Source organism: Castor canadensis, chromosome 1 (genome assembly GCF_047511655.1).
Source record: "Castor canadensis chromosome 1, mCasCan1.hap1v2, whole genome shotgun sequence".
NCBI lineage: Eukaryota > Metazoa > Chordata > Mammalia > Rodentia > Castoridae > Castor > Castor canadensis.
The window spans coordinates 46,264,063-46,280,670 of NC_133386.1; the positions used below are offsets into that span (position 1 = coordinate 46,264,063).

Here is a 16,608-nt window from a genome sequence, read left to right on the forward strand (position 1 = left end):
CGACTATACTATACTAAATTATACTAAAAAGCAACAGCAATAAAAACAGCATGGTACTGGCACAGAAACAAACATGAAGACCAGTGGAACAGTATAGAGGACCCAGGTATGAACCCACACAACTACACCCAGCTCATTTTTGACAAAGGTGCCAAAAATATACGATGGAGAAAAGACAGCCTCTTCAACAAATGTTGCTGAGAAAAGTGGTTATCCATCTGCAAGAAACTGAAACTAGATCCATGTCTATCACCCTGTACTAATATCAACTCAAAATGGATCAAGGACCTAAATATCAGACCTGAAACTCTGAAGTTACTACAGGAAGGAGCAGGAAACACTCTGGAACTAATAGGTACAGGCAAGGACTTCCTCAATAGAACCCTAGCAGACCAGCAACTTAGAGAAAGAACAGACAAATGGGACTTCATAAAATTAAAAAGCTTCTGCACAACAAAAGAAATGGTCTCTAAACTGAAGAGACCACCCACAGAGTGTGAGAAAATATTTGCCAGCTCTACATCAGAGAAGGGACTGATAACCAGAATATACAGGGAACTTAAGAAGCTAAACTCTCCTAAAATCAATGAACCAACTAAAAAATGGGCAACTGAACTAAACAGAACTTTTTCAAAAGAAGAAATTCAAATGGCCAAAAAACACATGAAAAAATGCTCACCATCTCTGGCCATAAAGGAAATGCAAATCAAAACCACACTAAGATTCCACCTCACCCCTGTCAGAATAGCCATCATCCAAAACACCACCACCAAGTGCTGGCGAGGATGTGGGAAAACGGGAATCCTAATCCACTGCTGGTGAAGACTTCTTAAAAATCTAAACATAGAACTGCCATATGATCCAGCAATCCCACTCCTGGGGATATACCCAAAGGAATCCAACACAGGTTACTCAATAAGCACCTGCACACCCATGTTTATTGCAGCGCTATTCACAATAGCCAAGTTATGAAAACAACCAAGATGCCCCACTACTGATGGATGGATCAAGAAAATGTGGTACTTGTACACAATGGAATTTTATTCAGTCATGAAGAAAAATAAAATCCTATCATTTGCAGGTAAATGGATGGAACTGGAGAACATCATTCTGAGCAAGGTTAGCCAGGCTCAGAAGACCAAAAATCATATGTTCTCCCTCATATGTGGACTTTAGATCTAGGGCAAATGCAACAATGTTGTTGGACTTGGATCACAAGAAAAGGGAAGAGTACATACGGGAGATATAGGAATAGGTAGAAAACCCAAAACATGAAAGTGTTTGATGCCCCCACTCCAGAGGAACTAATATAGAAACCTTAAAATGACAGGTTATCACTAGCAGGGGATCAGGAACCAATGTAAAGATCAGTTAGAGTTGAATCAACATGGGTCGTAACACATGGGTACATGAGAACAATAGTAGGAATCTTTCTGTATAGCTATCCTTAACTTAACTAGCAAAAACGCTTTGTCTTTCTTATTATGCTTATGTCTTTTTCAACAAAATCAGTCACAAATGCAGAACGGGACCTGCGTGAAACTGAGGAAGGGAGGGGGGAAGTGTGGGGGAGGGGTGAAGAAATGACCCAAACAATGTATGCACATGTAAATAAATGAACAACAAAAAAGAGAATGACAAAGAAATATATATTTAGAAGGGCATTTTCACTTGAAGAGTTACTTTGAATAACTATCAATTACTAAGGATCAAATGTTTAATAACTTTGGTGAGCGCTGAAATAGGACTTGAAGAAATTACAACTGAAAAATATACACGTTTAGAATAAAAAACACACTTTAAGGTGGTTAAACAAAGAGACTACCATGTGTTACAGAGATGAAGTTTCTATCTTTAAGAAAGACTCTACCCAAAATCAGAAGTCACTCTTTACATCATACCTTATTTGGCATCTCACCATTCTCCCAAAGATAGACACACATATACATGTAGTTAATTACCAATTCTGGAACTGTTTCCTTGCTGTTTTTCCCTTGGTCTCATAACTGGGTCTTCAATCTAGTATAAAGGTCCTCCCATCTCCAACCCTATTTATATTCGGTCATCCTTCACTAACAGTTCTAGTGTAGTGAAGTTTAATGTTTCTTAAATAAACCCTTCCACATCTCTGCATCTGTACCTATGACAACATAAATCTCTTACTGTCTACTTAAGAACTTCTTCACTTTTAGGATCTAGCTATAGTTCCAACCTCTTTATGGAAACTACAAAGACTTCCTAGTATAGTAATCTCTTTCTAAAACTTTTATACCATTTACTCACTGAACAGTTCATAGCATACATACTAACTTGGTTAATTTGCTTTAGTTTAATATGCACGCGTGTGTGTGTGTGTGTGTGTGTGTGTGTGTGTGTATTTGTTCTTCCTAATTAGATTATAAATCCCTCAAAAGCTGAACCCTAAATATGTACTTCTTTGCACTGACACAAGTCTATGATAGTCCTTTTCCATAGAGGTGTTTCAGGCTGATTACATGTTATCAAGAATATGCTTACTGCCATGGATGCCTGCAGAATTACAGTAATACTGAATTATTGGCTAATGTATAATTGCATGGTATAAAACACAATAAACTTAAAAATAATTATGTTAACAATTTGTTATATTAAAGTCTGAACTCACCTGTGTTTGAATATCATCACCAGTCACAATATTACCCACTGCTCTTAATGCAGGTGATACAACTTTATAGTCATTGTGCCTAAAAACAGAAATAGGAACTTACACACAGTACCAAAAACTCCTATAGTCTTCAACTCAGCAATCCCACTTAAATGTAAATGTCACTAATATCCAGGACTGGGGTCTGAACTCACAAACTTGCACTTCCTAGGCTGCTACTCTCCTGCTTGAGCTATGCCCCGCCCCCTAGCCCTTTTTGCTTTAGATATTTTTTTAACAGGTTCTCAAATTTATGCCCAATCCAACCTGGATCATGATACTCCTATTTATGCTTCCGCACTGCTGGGATGACAGGTGCGTGCCACCACATCCAGCTTTAATTGGTTGAGATAGGGCCTCTCTAACTTTTGTGTAGTGGCTGACCTCCCAATCTCTGCCTCCTTGAGTAGCTAGGATTACAGTCATGAGCCACTGAACTCAGCCCATATTATCTTTATAACAAAGAATATAACCCCAGATCACATGTTGCACCCAGCTGTCATGTCTCTCCTCTAATCTCATTCAATCAGAACAGTTCCTCAGTCTTCTCTTGATTTTCATAATTTTAACACTGTTGAAGATCACAAGCCAGTTATTCACTTTTACCCCATGGTTCCTCATGATTAAGGCCCAGGTTATATTTTTGGCTAGATATTACAAATGCTACATAGTCTTCTCATTACAACATATTAGGTGGTATATAGTCCCATTTTGGTGGTGTTGCACTCTATTCACTCATTAAAATAGTCTTGTCAGATGATTCTACTTTACCATTGATTTCCCTTTAAAATTAGTACATTTGATGAGGAAATACTTTCAGATCACGTAAAAATCCCTTTCCTTAACCTACTTTTACCACCACTAGCTTTACCGGTTTTGTTACTAATGATGATTTACCAAAACTATCATTCCAGTGATATGCCTTATCTATACATCTACCTCCCTACCTACTTATTTTAGTGTGAACACATGGGTTTTCTATGTTATTCAATAAGTTATAATACACTACAATACTTTATGCCAAAACTCAAACTGTCCCAATTTTGGACAGTGGGAGACCCTTCTAGTGAGTCTGTATGTCCTTCTGACATTTCTCCATTCTTTGTTCCTCATTACTCTCTGTATTATTTTTTTTCAGTCCCAGCCCTGGGACTAGTCATTTCTCTAAGAATCCTGGTTCTTTTGAAAGGAGAGTGGTATTCAGAAACCAAGATTTTGGTATTCAGTGTGTTCAGCTTATTTCTAGAGGGGTGCCACTGCTCCCAGACCTTTATAGGATACCCACACATACACACATTTATATATCTCTATGTTGAGAGCCATGCATTTATACTGAAAGCTTCAGTTTGAATCTAATGCCACAGGATTATTCAGGCTGTCTCCCCTTCCATATTTATATCTCATTCTCTGATAGCAAGCATCTTTTCTCCTAATCATTTATGGATAATCTTCTGATCCAGCTAGGGTACCTCATGATATACTGGCTTTAGGCTGCTTGTCTGGTCACTCTGATGGATACCGTGATCTCCCCATTGGACCAGCCTGTCTACTCTTTTATGATGCTGCCCTTATGCTGGGGCCTCAATTCCTCATCAGACCTCTATTCGTTATGCCAACTGCCTCATTTGGGTCTAACTAATGACTTTTGGCAAAAGAAAGGAAGATAACAATTTTTTAAAGAAAGTAGGAGGATGAAAGTTACAGTATCTTTTAAACAAAGTTTTCTTTGAAGTTTTTTAAAAGAAGATAGCTGTAACATCCGAGTAAAGAGAAACATTACCTTTTACACAAGTGAGATACTAGATAATTTTTTCCATGGCCTTTTATATAAATAAATTATTAGAATGAATAATAAATTAGATTACCGGTTCTGTGGGAGTAGGAACGTATTCTATACTTCATTAACATGTCTCACATACCATGTTGGTAGATAATAGGCATTCTATCAATACTTGTTGAATTAAGTCTCTCATTCATAAAGAGATCAGATAAAATTAAGGAGATGAATTTACAAAATAATTTATCCATACTTCAGAATGTAAGTTTAAGGATCAATGTTTTAGGATGATAGCTATTTTGTAGTGTGGGGTTGGCAGCTTCTTAACTCTTCCTGAAGACAGTGACTGTTGAGGTATTTATGAGACTATTACTTTAATTGCTAATCTCATACACAATCATAAATTAAGTATAAATTTTAATTACATCAAAAGTTCCACCAATCTTCGACAGACTCCAGAATCAATGACTGCTTGAATTTTATCATTGGGTCCATCAGAGAGATAAGAAAGGGCCCAGCATACATCTGCTAACACATCTGGGTCACTGCTAAATAACAATCGTGAAAGGACATTTAAGCAAGGTGAAACCTGGAAAGGAAGAAAGAGCCATTTAGTCATTTTTTTTTTCTTTCTTCAAAACTGTATTTCCTTAGGAAAATGCAGAAATTCAATTTAAAACAAAAATACAATAAAATTAAAATGTTGTATTAGTTTTAAGTATGGTTAGATATATGAACATATAACTGATTATTATATTGAACAAAATATGTGGTAAAGGTTTTTAAAAAAATAATGAACTATGTATTTGTATCGCCTATGTTTCGATTATCTACACTGCCCTCCAAACTACATATAAAAGCTGAGAAAAGTCTAAATACTTTGAATCTAGGGTTTACTACAATGAACACAGTATATGACCTAAATGAGCCTCGCTTTATTCATTACATGAACTTTACTAGAAATAAATCTAATAATCATTTGAAGAGCAAAGGTATAGGAAATTTAAAAGCAAATATATTTTTTAAGGATCTTCAAATGGAAGTTGCTAATAAGCTGTATTACTTCTTTTCTTTTTTATTTTTTTCTAGAAGAGTCTCACTATATGGTTCACACTGGCCTTGAATTTTTTTTTTTTCCCCTTCTTGTGGTGCTAGGGATTGAAATAGGCAAGTGCTCTACTATTAAGTTACATTCCCTAACCTGGCCTCGAACTCTCAGTCCCCTGCTGAGATTATAGGCATGAACTACCACACCTAGTCCAGCTATATTTGCTCTTGATATGATGAAACCTTAAATCATCAGCCAAAAACCCAAAATTCACCAGGTGGAGTGGTACACATATGTAATGCCAGCACTCAGGAGGCTAAGGCTGGACTGTACATTCATAGTAAGACCCTGCCTCAAAAAACAAACAATAAAAACAAAACAAAGGGATGGGTGTGGGTGACTCATGTCTATAATTCTAGTTATTCAAAAAGGAGAGATCAGGAGGATCATGGTTTAAGGCCAGCCCAGGCAAACAGCAAGACACACCTTAAAAATACTCCCCCAACACATACACAAAAAGGGTTGAAGTATGACTCAAGTAATGGAGTGCCTGCCTACCAAGTGTGAAGCTAAGTACAAACCCCAGTACCCTGTCAAAAAATCAAAACAAAAACACCTAAACATATAATAAGGGAGATTTGCAATTCCTCTAGCATTACAACTACTTTAATCCTTCTTAACGCTACAACTAATTAGTTGTGGAAGTGAGCAAGCTACCTCACCTCCATCATACTATTTCCAAATTTGTGAAATAAAGGGACTGGATTACATAAATCCTTAGATTCTTCTTATCTTTTTGTCAGGCAGACCTAGTTCAAACACTGCTTACTACTTCAGTGGCCATTGAAAATTTACCTAACATCTCTATTTAAGACATGAATAATATGGTACTCTTTAATTTGTAAGAATGCACATACCATCTAAGAACAATGCCTGACATAAAATAAGCTTTCTTTAATTCCCATGATCAGTATTGATTCTCTATTCCTTAAGGGTTTTGTTTGTTTGTTTTACCCCTGTAGGCAACATAACATTATCCCTTAGTTTCCTTCCTCAGATAACAGCTACCATTGCTTCCACCTGTATCCACTGGGAATCCATTCTAAGAGCCCCAGTAGATGTCTGAAGCCATGTAGAATACTAAATATACTGCTGTTTTTTTCCCTATATATACAGAGGCATTGTGCCTGTAACATCTGTAATTTGAGGCACAACAGCAAAACAAGCTTGGATTTCTTTTTTTCCTGAAGACAATCATTTTTTTTTTCTTGTTGGTACTGGGGTTCGAACTCAGGGCCTCATGCTTGCTAGTCAGGTACTCTTACCCTTGAGCTACTCTGCCAGTCCGTTGTTTTTCCCTTCACAATTTTGCAGACAAAAGATTTGTTCTTACCATAGATCTTAGCAACCTCAATATACGATTGTTTACTTTCCTTATTAAGCCAAGAACTTTCAAGTTTTCTCTTTAAAGTCCTTTGCAGCTTCTCTTTGACACATCTGAATTAGGCAGAGTAAAGGATGAAATAAAGCAGTGGATGGAAACTAGGGAGATTAAGAAAAAGTCTACATACTGATCAGTAAAAACCTCTAGTCTCCTCCCAATGTCTAATTCTCATACCTCCAGAAGCTAGGTGTACTACCTGCTCTATTTATCCAGCTTCGAGCAAGTGAATGGAAAACGTGTTTGGAAAAACCAGAATGATCTCAGAAAAGAGACTGAAATTTGGAGTTTCTTAACGATAATATGGTTTTGCTGCCCAATTACCCTGTAATTAAGCCAGATGAAAAGTCCCTTCCAGACACCCATCTTCCAATCAGTCTTTTCGTGCCTCTTCCTAAATATGTCCAAAGAGCCAAGCAGATAAATAACAGCCTCCAGAAGGAAAGCGACTAAGACAAACAATAAGCCATAAACAAAGAAAAAAAGGCTGAAGAAACGGACACAAGAAAAAAGCAAACTTTAAAAAAATCTGTACGTTCTCAAATAGGTATTTGCTGGTTCATAAAAGAAGAACAGAATTCTATAAAAACATGAGCAACCAGAGAATAATAAAAATAGTTCTTGGGCTAGAGACATGGCTCAAGCAGTGGAGCACTTACCTGGCAAGTTCAAAGCCTTAAGTTCAAACCCTACTACTACGAGAAAAAGAAAAGAAAAAAAAAAAAAAAAACCTTAAAAATATAAAATATAATTGGGGAAATTATAAAAAAACCCTCTGAGAATGGTAAGCGGGAAACCTGTCTTAAGGCCCTATAATGTGATTGTTCCATAATTTTGAAATACATATAAGAAATATAGATTCCTGGCTTTAAAGAGTTTAATTTTAGTGGAAGACTTTAATTTTAGTGGAAGAGTTATTTTAAATTAATATACATAATAAATAAGAAAATACCTGTTATATAAAAAATGATTTGGAAAAATTAGAGGGTCAGGAAATGAAGAAGTCAGAAAAGTTCAGGGGCTGTAAGCAGTAACAGATTATAACAATGTATGTATCCGTCTGGAAAAAGTTCAAGAAAAAAGGGATTTCTTCACAAACACGTAAGGATATAAGACAACCAGACAAGGGCGACTAGGTCACCAGTTACCAAAGTATGCTCCATGGACAAGGATGGTGTTCCTGAAAATCTTTTAAGGGATGTGTGAGGTCAAAACTATTTTTATAATAATACTAAATTATAATTAGTCTTTTTATTTTGTTGACATTTGTATTCATGGTACAAAAAACTGTTGAGTAAAATTGTTGGCACTGTGGCCCAATTCAAGGCAGCAGTACCAAATGGACTATAGATCTTTGTGTTCTTCACCTTTGTATTCCACCCCAGTTAAAAAGGGTATGGAGTAAGCCAATTTTTTTTGAGAATGTCCCCGAACAAGAAGCAAAGATTATTAATTCTAGCCAGATGCTGGTGGCCCACACCTGTAATCCTAGCAACTTAGGAGGCTGAGGATCAGGGGGATTGTAATTCAAGGCCAGCCCGGGCAAAAAGTTTGAGATCTCAACCAATAGCTGAGCACAGTAGCACATGCCTGTCATCCCAAGTTACATGGAAGGCTAAGATCAGGAGGGTAGCAGTTCCAGACCAGCCTGGGCAAGAAAGTTTGCAAGATACCATCTCATCTCAATTGGGAGGGTGGGAGGGTGGCATGCACCTGTCATCACAGCAATGGTGGGAAGTGTAAAATAAGATGCCGTTGGTGTCCAGACTTGCCTGGTCAAAAAGTTGAGATACTATCTCCAAAATAACCCCAGGAAAAAAAGGATTGGAGGTGTGGCTCAAACAATAGAGTACCTTCCTAGCAAGCACGAGTCCCTGAGTTTAAATCACAGTACTGCCAAAAAAATAATAATTACTAATTTCACTAAATCTCAACTCCTGAGTTCATGTCTTCTAAATATCTTATGGCAGGAAATGGGAAACATACGCAAAGCACTTCTGCTCACAGCAGGACTAAGATGGTCTTCTAGAAAAGCACTTATGATTGAGTTGCATATAGAACTAGCCACTTTTTTCCAGGGCACACCATTTTTACTTGAGAGACTATTAATCTTTATTCAGTCTTAGGTATTTGGAGGCCATTTTAAAACTAAGCAAGCCTGTCGTTTCAAGGAAAATAACTGACAGTATTTGTTCCTAATCATAAATTGTAAGTTTCAAAACTTAGAATTTTGGAAAACTGTCACCTTCCATTGTTAAGTTTGACAGCATCCTATAGTATTTGTGATGATGGTGTGATTTTAAAAAATATGTTAATAGTAAAATGTGTTAACACTTGGGAGAGCTGAGTAATTCAGTGGAACATTATTTTCCAAAAGACTAAAGCATAATATATAAAATTGTGAGTGAGATAAAGATTCATTTCAAATGCAAGATAAGACTGATGGATTCCAATGTAAAACAATGCAGAAGTTCTAAGGTAAGATTTCAGATTCTTCAATGCAACTAACTTTCAAGAAACTACTGCTCAAGTTTTGGTGTACTATCAAAGGTTATCTGAAAAGACTTCATATTGTTCAACTAAAACAACACAGCATAGCAACACAAAGTGCAGAGAAGAAATGAGAACTCTGCTGTCTCCAAGTTATTAAAGATTTATAGAAGCATAAATCAATACTACTCTTACAAAATTTGTTTTGAAAAATAATTTTCATAAAAAGTGTTACTAAACACGTAATAGGTTTGTTATTTTTAAATGAATTTATGATTATTTAAATTCTTTCTTAGTTTTATTTTTTAATCTAGTAAATATCACTACATATAAGTCACATAAACAAAGGATTTGGATCCTTATAATTTTTAAGAGTGGAAAGGGATTCTAAGACCCCTAATGTCTTTTCTTTTCTTTTCTTTTTTTTTTTTTTTTTTTTTTTGTGGAACTGGGATTTTGAACTCCAGGCTTCATTTCATGCCTGCAAAGCATACACTCTACTGCTTGAACCAACATCCAGTCTCCATTTTGCTCTAGATATTTTCGAGGCCTGGGCTGGCCTCAAACCAAGATACTCTGGATCTTGGCCTCCCAAGTAGTTATAGGTGTGAGACATTGGCACCCAGTATCTAAGCCCCAAAATTTTAAGGACCACTCATTTATTGATCTAAGCAGAGGGAATAGCTACAGCAAAGTTAAGTGTATGCTTTGTGAATCTGAGGAATAGCAAGCAAGTCAGTGTGGCTAGAATAAAGTGAAATGGAGAACACAAAATGAGTCAGACATAACAATGGGTCAAATCTTTGAATAAAATTAAGAAGTCATTGCAGGATTGCAATGGTATGAAATAACATTTTAACTGGATCATTCTGGTTGTTTTCTTGAGAACAGAAAATGATGGGTGGGAAAAGACAGATGCAAGATTTGTTAGCAGGCTAACGGTGATAAAAGGTAGTATACTCCAACTCCAGATAGGTGATATACATCCTTCTTGAATATATTACTTTGAAAAATTTCAAACCTACAGAAAATTTTCAACATCAAGATTTGAGTTCACATGTATTTCTTCTTTCCTTGTTTGAAAACTAGATCACCTGTGAACCAATTGGAAACACCATAATGGTACTTCACCTCTAAATGCTTTAGTACATATTTTCTAATAAAAAGGGCACCCTACATTCTTCTACTACAACATATTGCACAGAGGAAATTTAACATTGATACAATATTATTATCTAAGAGATAAATCACATTCCAATTTTTAAGCTAAAAATTAATTTTGATCCATTATGTAACCAAGGATTAAATATTTCATTTATTTGCTATGTCTCTTTAAAAGGTGACTTAAAAATCAGGCTTACTAAGGTAGTTACAAATAGTAAAATTACATCCTTTGTAGGTATACAATTCAGTATGTCTATTTCTTTTAGGTATGTCAACTTGAATAAAAAAATTTGTACAAGTTGTATGACGAACATCCAGTCAAAACACAGAATATTCTATCATTCTGAAAAGTTCTCTTCTGCTTCTTGGTAGTCAATTTCCTCTCCCCAGGCAATCCCCAATGATTTTTGCTATTATAGCATTATCTTTTCCAAAATATTATATAATTGTAATCATGCAAGATGACACATTGGTAAATGGCTCCTTTCATTTACCTTAAAGTTTTAGGTTAATTCATGTTGTTGCATGTATCAGAAGTTTGTCTCTTCTTCTCTTCTTACAGCTGAGTTGTATTCTATCACATGAGCACACTATACTTCATTTAGTCCTACACCAAACTGATGTACATTTTTCACTGTTTCTACTTTTTATTGATTATGAATAAAGCTGCCCTACATATGTGCATATAGGTCTTTTTGTATTCATATTATTTCATATTTCTTGAGTAAGCACCAGGCAGTGTGAATGACAGATAATTCCTACAGAAGCATCCGTGTTATTTTACAGTCCCAATTTTATAGCCAACAGATGACCTGTATGAATTACTTTCATTTTTTTGGGGTGGGGGGGCTTCAATTTCCTTGAAGTGAAATGACTAGATTTCTAAAGTAAACTTAAGTAAACATCTGGTTTGTGGTTGCCTCTGGACAGAGGAATCACAGAGGTGGAATGAAGAATAAAAATCTATAAATCTTTACCATTTTGTGAATGTGCAAATAATACTGTTTAGCCAATAAAGAAAATATTTATGAACAAAAGAGATGTTCAACCTCAAAAAGCTATCATAAAGAAACTTAAGTTTATGGAGACAGATTTCTTAATCTGTTTATTTTACTCATACCTTACTAAAATTTGGAGGAGGATTTTTGCCTCTACATAAATTTGAGAGGGCCCACACAGCATTTCTGGTTGTTGTAAGTCTGTTTGAATTTGTTAACAGCCTGCCAAGAAAAAGAAAAAAAGCAACTGTCACTTTAAATTCATTTTTCCTTCTCAACTTTTTTCTACCATAACTAACAAGTTCTCTTTAATATATTCTGTAAGACATTCAAATTGGTAAAGTAGGAAAAGTAAGTCTTTAAAATGTATTATATTTTCAGAAACAATTATAGCTCTATTCTCTATAGTTTGAATCTAAGATCTGAACAGATTCCTAAATCATAAAACACTTTGAAAATAATTGGTGTCATGGGAAAGTTACTATTCCCATAAAATTTAAAGATTACATTTGGTTTAATCATGAAAATAATACATCATACAAATTCAGGAAGCAGGAATAGAGTTGAATCAAATAAAGATCACTTTGAGAAGAGAAGTGTTTTTTTTTTTTTCTTTCTCAATCAGACTGTATTTCTAAGCACTTTTGTTGTTTTGCAATGAACCCTGGTATCTGCTAAGAAACTGAGTTTCTGATATAAGAAATTTTCTTCTCAGCCTCCTAAGAAGTTATTATTGACAGGGATTTTTTTGTTTTTTCACAACATAATGTTTTAATTATTTATATGTTTTAGCTATTTATACTTAAATAGGAGAACCCTCAAATAGTGGTCCATGAAACTTTTAGGGAGTTGTGGACCCCTGAGAAACCATGATAGATCACATCTGGGAAAAAAAAAAAAAAAAAAGCATAGTCATCACAGTATTTGGCATGCAGTTTCAGGAATTCATTAACCTCCCAAGGACATCCGCATACCTGCTAGAAATATAGAGGATCAGGTCGGGAAAAAAAAAAATCCCTGTTTTGGAGTGACATCAGTAAAAATGTTGAAGGGAACTCTGGGTGTACTGTCCCTCCCTAGAAATAAGCAACACTTGTGCAACTGCCATGATCAACTCTATCAGAACTCTGGAAGACAGTCAAAGTTTATAGCCACTTTTATCCAATAAAGAGCTAAAATGTACAAGAAAGCTTTCTAGCATTGTAATTTACCATTGCTCAAACCCTTATCCAGCCTGGCAGCAGCCCATTTTCCAACTGTGAGTTTCTGGTTCCAGAGGGAGCTGAGCAAACTTTGTTTTCAAGTGCTTGTGTTTCAGTCTTTGTGGGGCTCCCTGAAAATGTGATACAAGGAACTTGTCTGTGTTTTGCCTATCTGGGAACTCTTTCAGGGTAAAAAAAAAAAGTCATGCAAAGAATCTTCCTTGAAAATATTGTAAGGCAAGTCAATAATGTGCTGAAACCTGAGACAAAGAATATAGTTTAGGCAAACAGGAGACACACAAAAAGACTGGATGGAAAACTGGGGAGTAGAATATTTCAGAGAATAGGCATTTCATAAGCTCTCACATATGTCAGACATCTAGACATCTGCACATATGCTCATACCAGAGTAGATACTCAGGAAAAAACCCTAAGTTTTCAGCTCTGGCTGGATTTTAGGCTTACCATAAGCAGGAAGTGAAGGCTAAGTTACAGTTGTAATTGCTCTGGTTAAGCACTAAAGGAATAGCCCAACTAAGACCTAATCTATAAAGATAATTTTTCATTTCTCTCTCTCTCTCTCTCTCTCTCTTTCTGGTCCTCCAAACATTTAAGTAATTCTCTGATGTCGAACCATGAGCTAGCCACTAATTTAAAGGAATAGGGGCTGGGCATGGTAGTGTACACCTATAATCTTAGCACTTGGGAGGATGAAGCAGGAGGGTCTTAAGTTTTGAGACCGGTCTGGGCTACACAGTAAGTTCCAGGCCAATCTGGGTTACAAAGATTTACAAAATTAATTTTTAAAATATCCTTAAGCAAAAAACCAGAAAACTACAGTAAGTAACAACATCACAACCTGGGGGGAAAGGACATTCTTATTTCCATAGTTGCCTAATTTTAACAATCAAAATGTCTAGTTCTCAACAAGAAATTAAAGGGCTGGGATGTAGCTCGGTGGTACAGCGCTTGCCTAGCATGCGTGAGGCTCTGGGTTCAATCCCAGCACCAAAAAAGAAAAGACCAAAAAAAAAAAAAAAAAACCTTTCCCCTCAACAAGAAAGTAAGAGGCATGCAAAGAAATTAAGGAACTATAAATGATTAAAGGAATCCACCCGTGAGGTATCATAAACAAAGGATTTACAAAATCAATGTTTTAAATCCACTGTCTTAAATATACTCAAAAGAACTAAGGGACCCACATCTAAGAACTAAAGAAAACTAAAAGAATGATATCTTAACAAATAGAGAATTATTAATAAAAATGGACAATATAAAAAACTAAACAGAAATTATACAGTTGAAATTAAAATTTCACTACAGGGGTTCAACAGTAGACTTGGATGAAGCAGAAGAATTCATGAATCTGAAGACAGGTCAACAGAATTACCCAGTATGAGGAATGAAAAAAAAAAGAATGACCCCTCCCTCCCAAAAGGAACAGATCTGATAGACCTGTGGAATGCCATTAAGCATACCAATATATGTATAATGGAAGACCAAGATGGGAAGGAGAGAAAGGAGTAAAAGAAACAGTTAAAGAGGAATGGCTAAAACTTCCAAGATGGTCAATGAAATTGAAGTAGGATAAACTCAAAGAGATCCACACCAAGACACATTATAATCAAGCTGTCAAAAGGTAATTATAGGAAGAATGCTGAATAAAAACAAAAGAAAACCAGGATTGGTGGTGCATGCCTGTAGTCCTAGCTTCTCAAGAACCTGAGGTGGGAGAATTTCTTGAGCACACAAGATCAAGCTCAGCCTGGGTAATGTAGCAAAACACCATTAGTTTTTAAAAAAAGATTTCCTACATTGGAGGCATGGCTCAAGCAGTATAGCACTTGCCTAGCAAGTATGAGGCCCTGAGTCCAAACCCAAGTACTGCCAAAAACAAACAAAAAGTATACAGACAGGAAAGCAATTGGGAAAGGAATCAATACAGTATACTACAAAAAAAAAAAAAACAATTAAAGGGGAGATGATATAGCATAGTGATAGAATGCTTACCTAGCACACACAAGGCCCTGGGTTGAATCCCAGCACCACAAGTAAATAAATAGATAAATATCAATTAAGCATAATGGAAAGCAATTAGACAGGAGTTGAGAAAAAATACGAGATATAGAAAACGAGAGATTTCAAGATGGTGGATGATTCCTACAGCCCAGGGTGAAAAAACTACCCTGAAAAAGGAAGATGGGAGGATCCCAAAAGGTACCCACAGGGTCCTATAATCAGCAAGAAGCAAAGCCCTCTCTGAATCTGCAAATACAGAAACAACTAACCCCTGGGAAGAATGGGAAGAACAACACTCAGCTCAACACTCCTGATCACCCCTGTCACACAGCTCCAGGCTCCATTACTCGGTGGTAAATTCTACTTCCTGACACACACAGGAACTCCTACCTCCACGCTCCCCCTTAATGCATGACCTAGTGCCTTCACCCTGAAATACCAGGGAAACCAGTGCCCCTGTATAAGCAGGTACCATGACTCCTGTTGCTCCACGGTAACAGAAGATGCAAGCCAACAGGCTCTATTCTCCTGGCAACAGTGATACAGAACTGTGCTCCCTGAAGCCCTTGTAGGAGACTGGGCCGGGGAATTCCCACTGCCCACAGGCTTTGTTCTCCTACGCTGGCAGCAGTGCCATGGGACTGCACTTCCTGAAGCCTGAACAGGAAATCAGGCCCCAAAATTCATGCCACATGCAGGCTTGGTTCTCCCGAGCACGCAGCAGTGCCACAGAACTGCGAGCCCTGAGGCCTGTGTGGGAAATCAGGCCCCAGAACTCCTGCTGCCCACAGGCCTTGTTCTCCTAAGCCAGCAACAGTGCCACCAGACTGCTATTCCTGAAGCTCGTGCAGGAAATCAGGCCACAAAACTCCCACCATCCACAGGCTTGGTTCTCCCGAGCAGGTAGCAGTGCTATAGAACCATGCTCTCTGAAGCTCCTATGGAAAATTAGGTCCCAAAACTCCCACTGCCTGCAGGCTCTGTTCTCTGGCACCTGCAACAGTTGCTGTGGCTCCTGGAAGTCCATGCCACAGTACAAGTAGACCCCAGGGCCTTTGCTGCCTGGTGGACACCAGACGATTCAAGCCCACTGGCCTTGCTGCCCCACAGGTGTCTTCAGCTTGCCACACAGTGCCAGGAGCCCGCCACCACACACCAGGCTCTAGACCTTGCTAGTCTGCTGGTGCCAGGAGGCTTCCCTCCTCATACAACATGGAGGCCCAGCACTCCCACTGTTCCTGACAACAAGAGAGCCCTTGGTCCCCCGTCAAGAGTGAGAACACCAGATTCCCCACTGAGATGAAGAAAGCTACAACCTGCTGCTCTGCAGGCCGACACCAGAAGCTCTGTTCCCCCAAGGTACACAGAAGCCCAGCACTTCACACTGCACCTCCCTGCAGGAGAGTTATGTCTCTCCTATCCAAGAGCAGGAATCCCAGCTCCTCTACTGAGTGGCAATCTGCTACTGTGCTGGTGCTAGGAGGCCTACCCTCCATAGTGCACAGAGACCCTGTGCTCCCTACTGCTACTGTAGGAGAGCCCCTTGCCCCCATCAAAGAACAGGAACTCTAGCCTCCTCACGGAGGGGAGAAAGGAGGCAACTGGTACCACAACAAGAACCCTACAAGGTATAACATATCCAGCATACCCCTCTCTGAGGAACACTGCTGGAGCTCCAGAAGAAAAAAAACCCTCAAAATACCAACTACAGGCATACGAGAGATTAAAACCATAGCCAAAAACAAATCAGATGTGTAAATTTCAATGCAGACCTGCTCTCTATCAA

The 16,608-nt window shown here is 37.6% G+C and overlaps 1 protein-coding gene across 8 annotated transcripts in view; it reads right to left on the reverse strand.

Annotated features, from left to right (window-relative positions):
- Kpna5 (karyopherin subunit alpha 5) overlaps positions 1–16,608 on the reverse strand; it is a 55,368-nt gene that overhangs the window by 15,487 nt on the left and 23,273 nt on the right. For all 8 annotated transcript variants that reach the window (XM_074075904.1, XM_074075866.1, XM_074075882.1 and 5 more), the window contains 3 exons: positions 11,724–11,823; positions 4,886–5,049; positions 2,645–2,723 (listed from right to left, as the gene is read on the reverse strand). In XM_074075904.1, the coding sequence (XP_073932005.1) occupies positions 2,645–2,723; positions 4,886–5,049; positions 11,724–11,823 (343 nt within the window). The remainder of the gene's footprint in view (positions 1–2,644; positions 2,724–4,885; positions 5,050–11,723; positions 11,824–16,608) is intronic.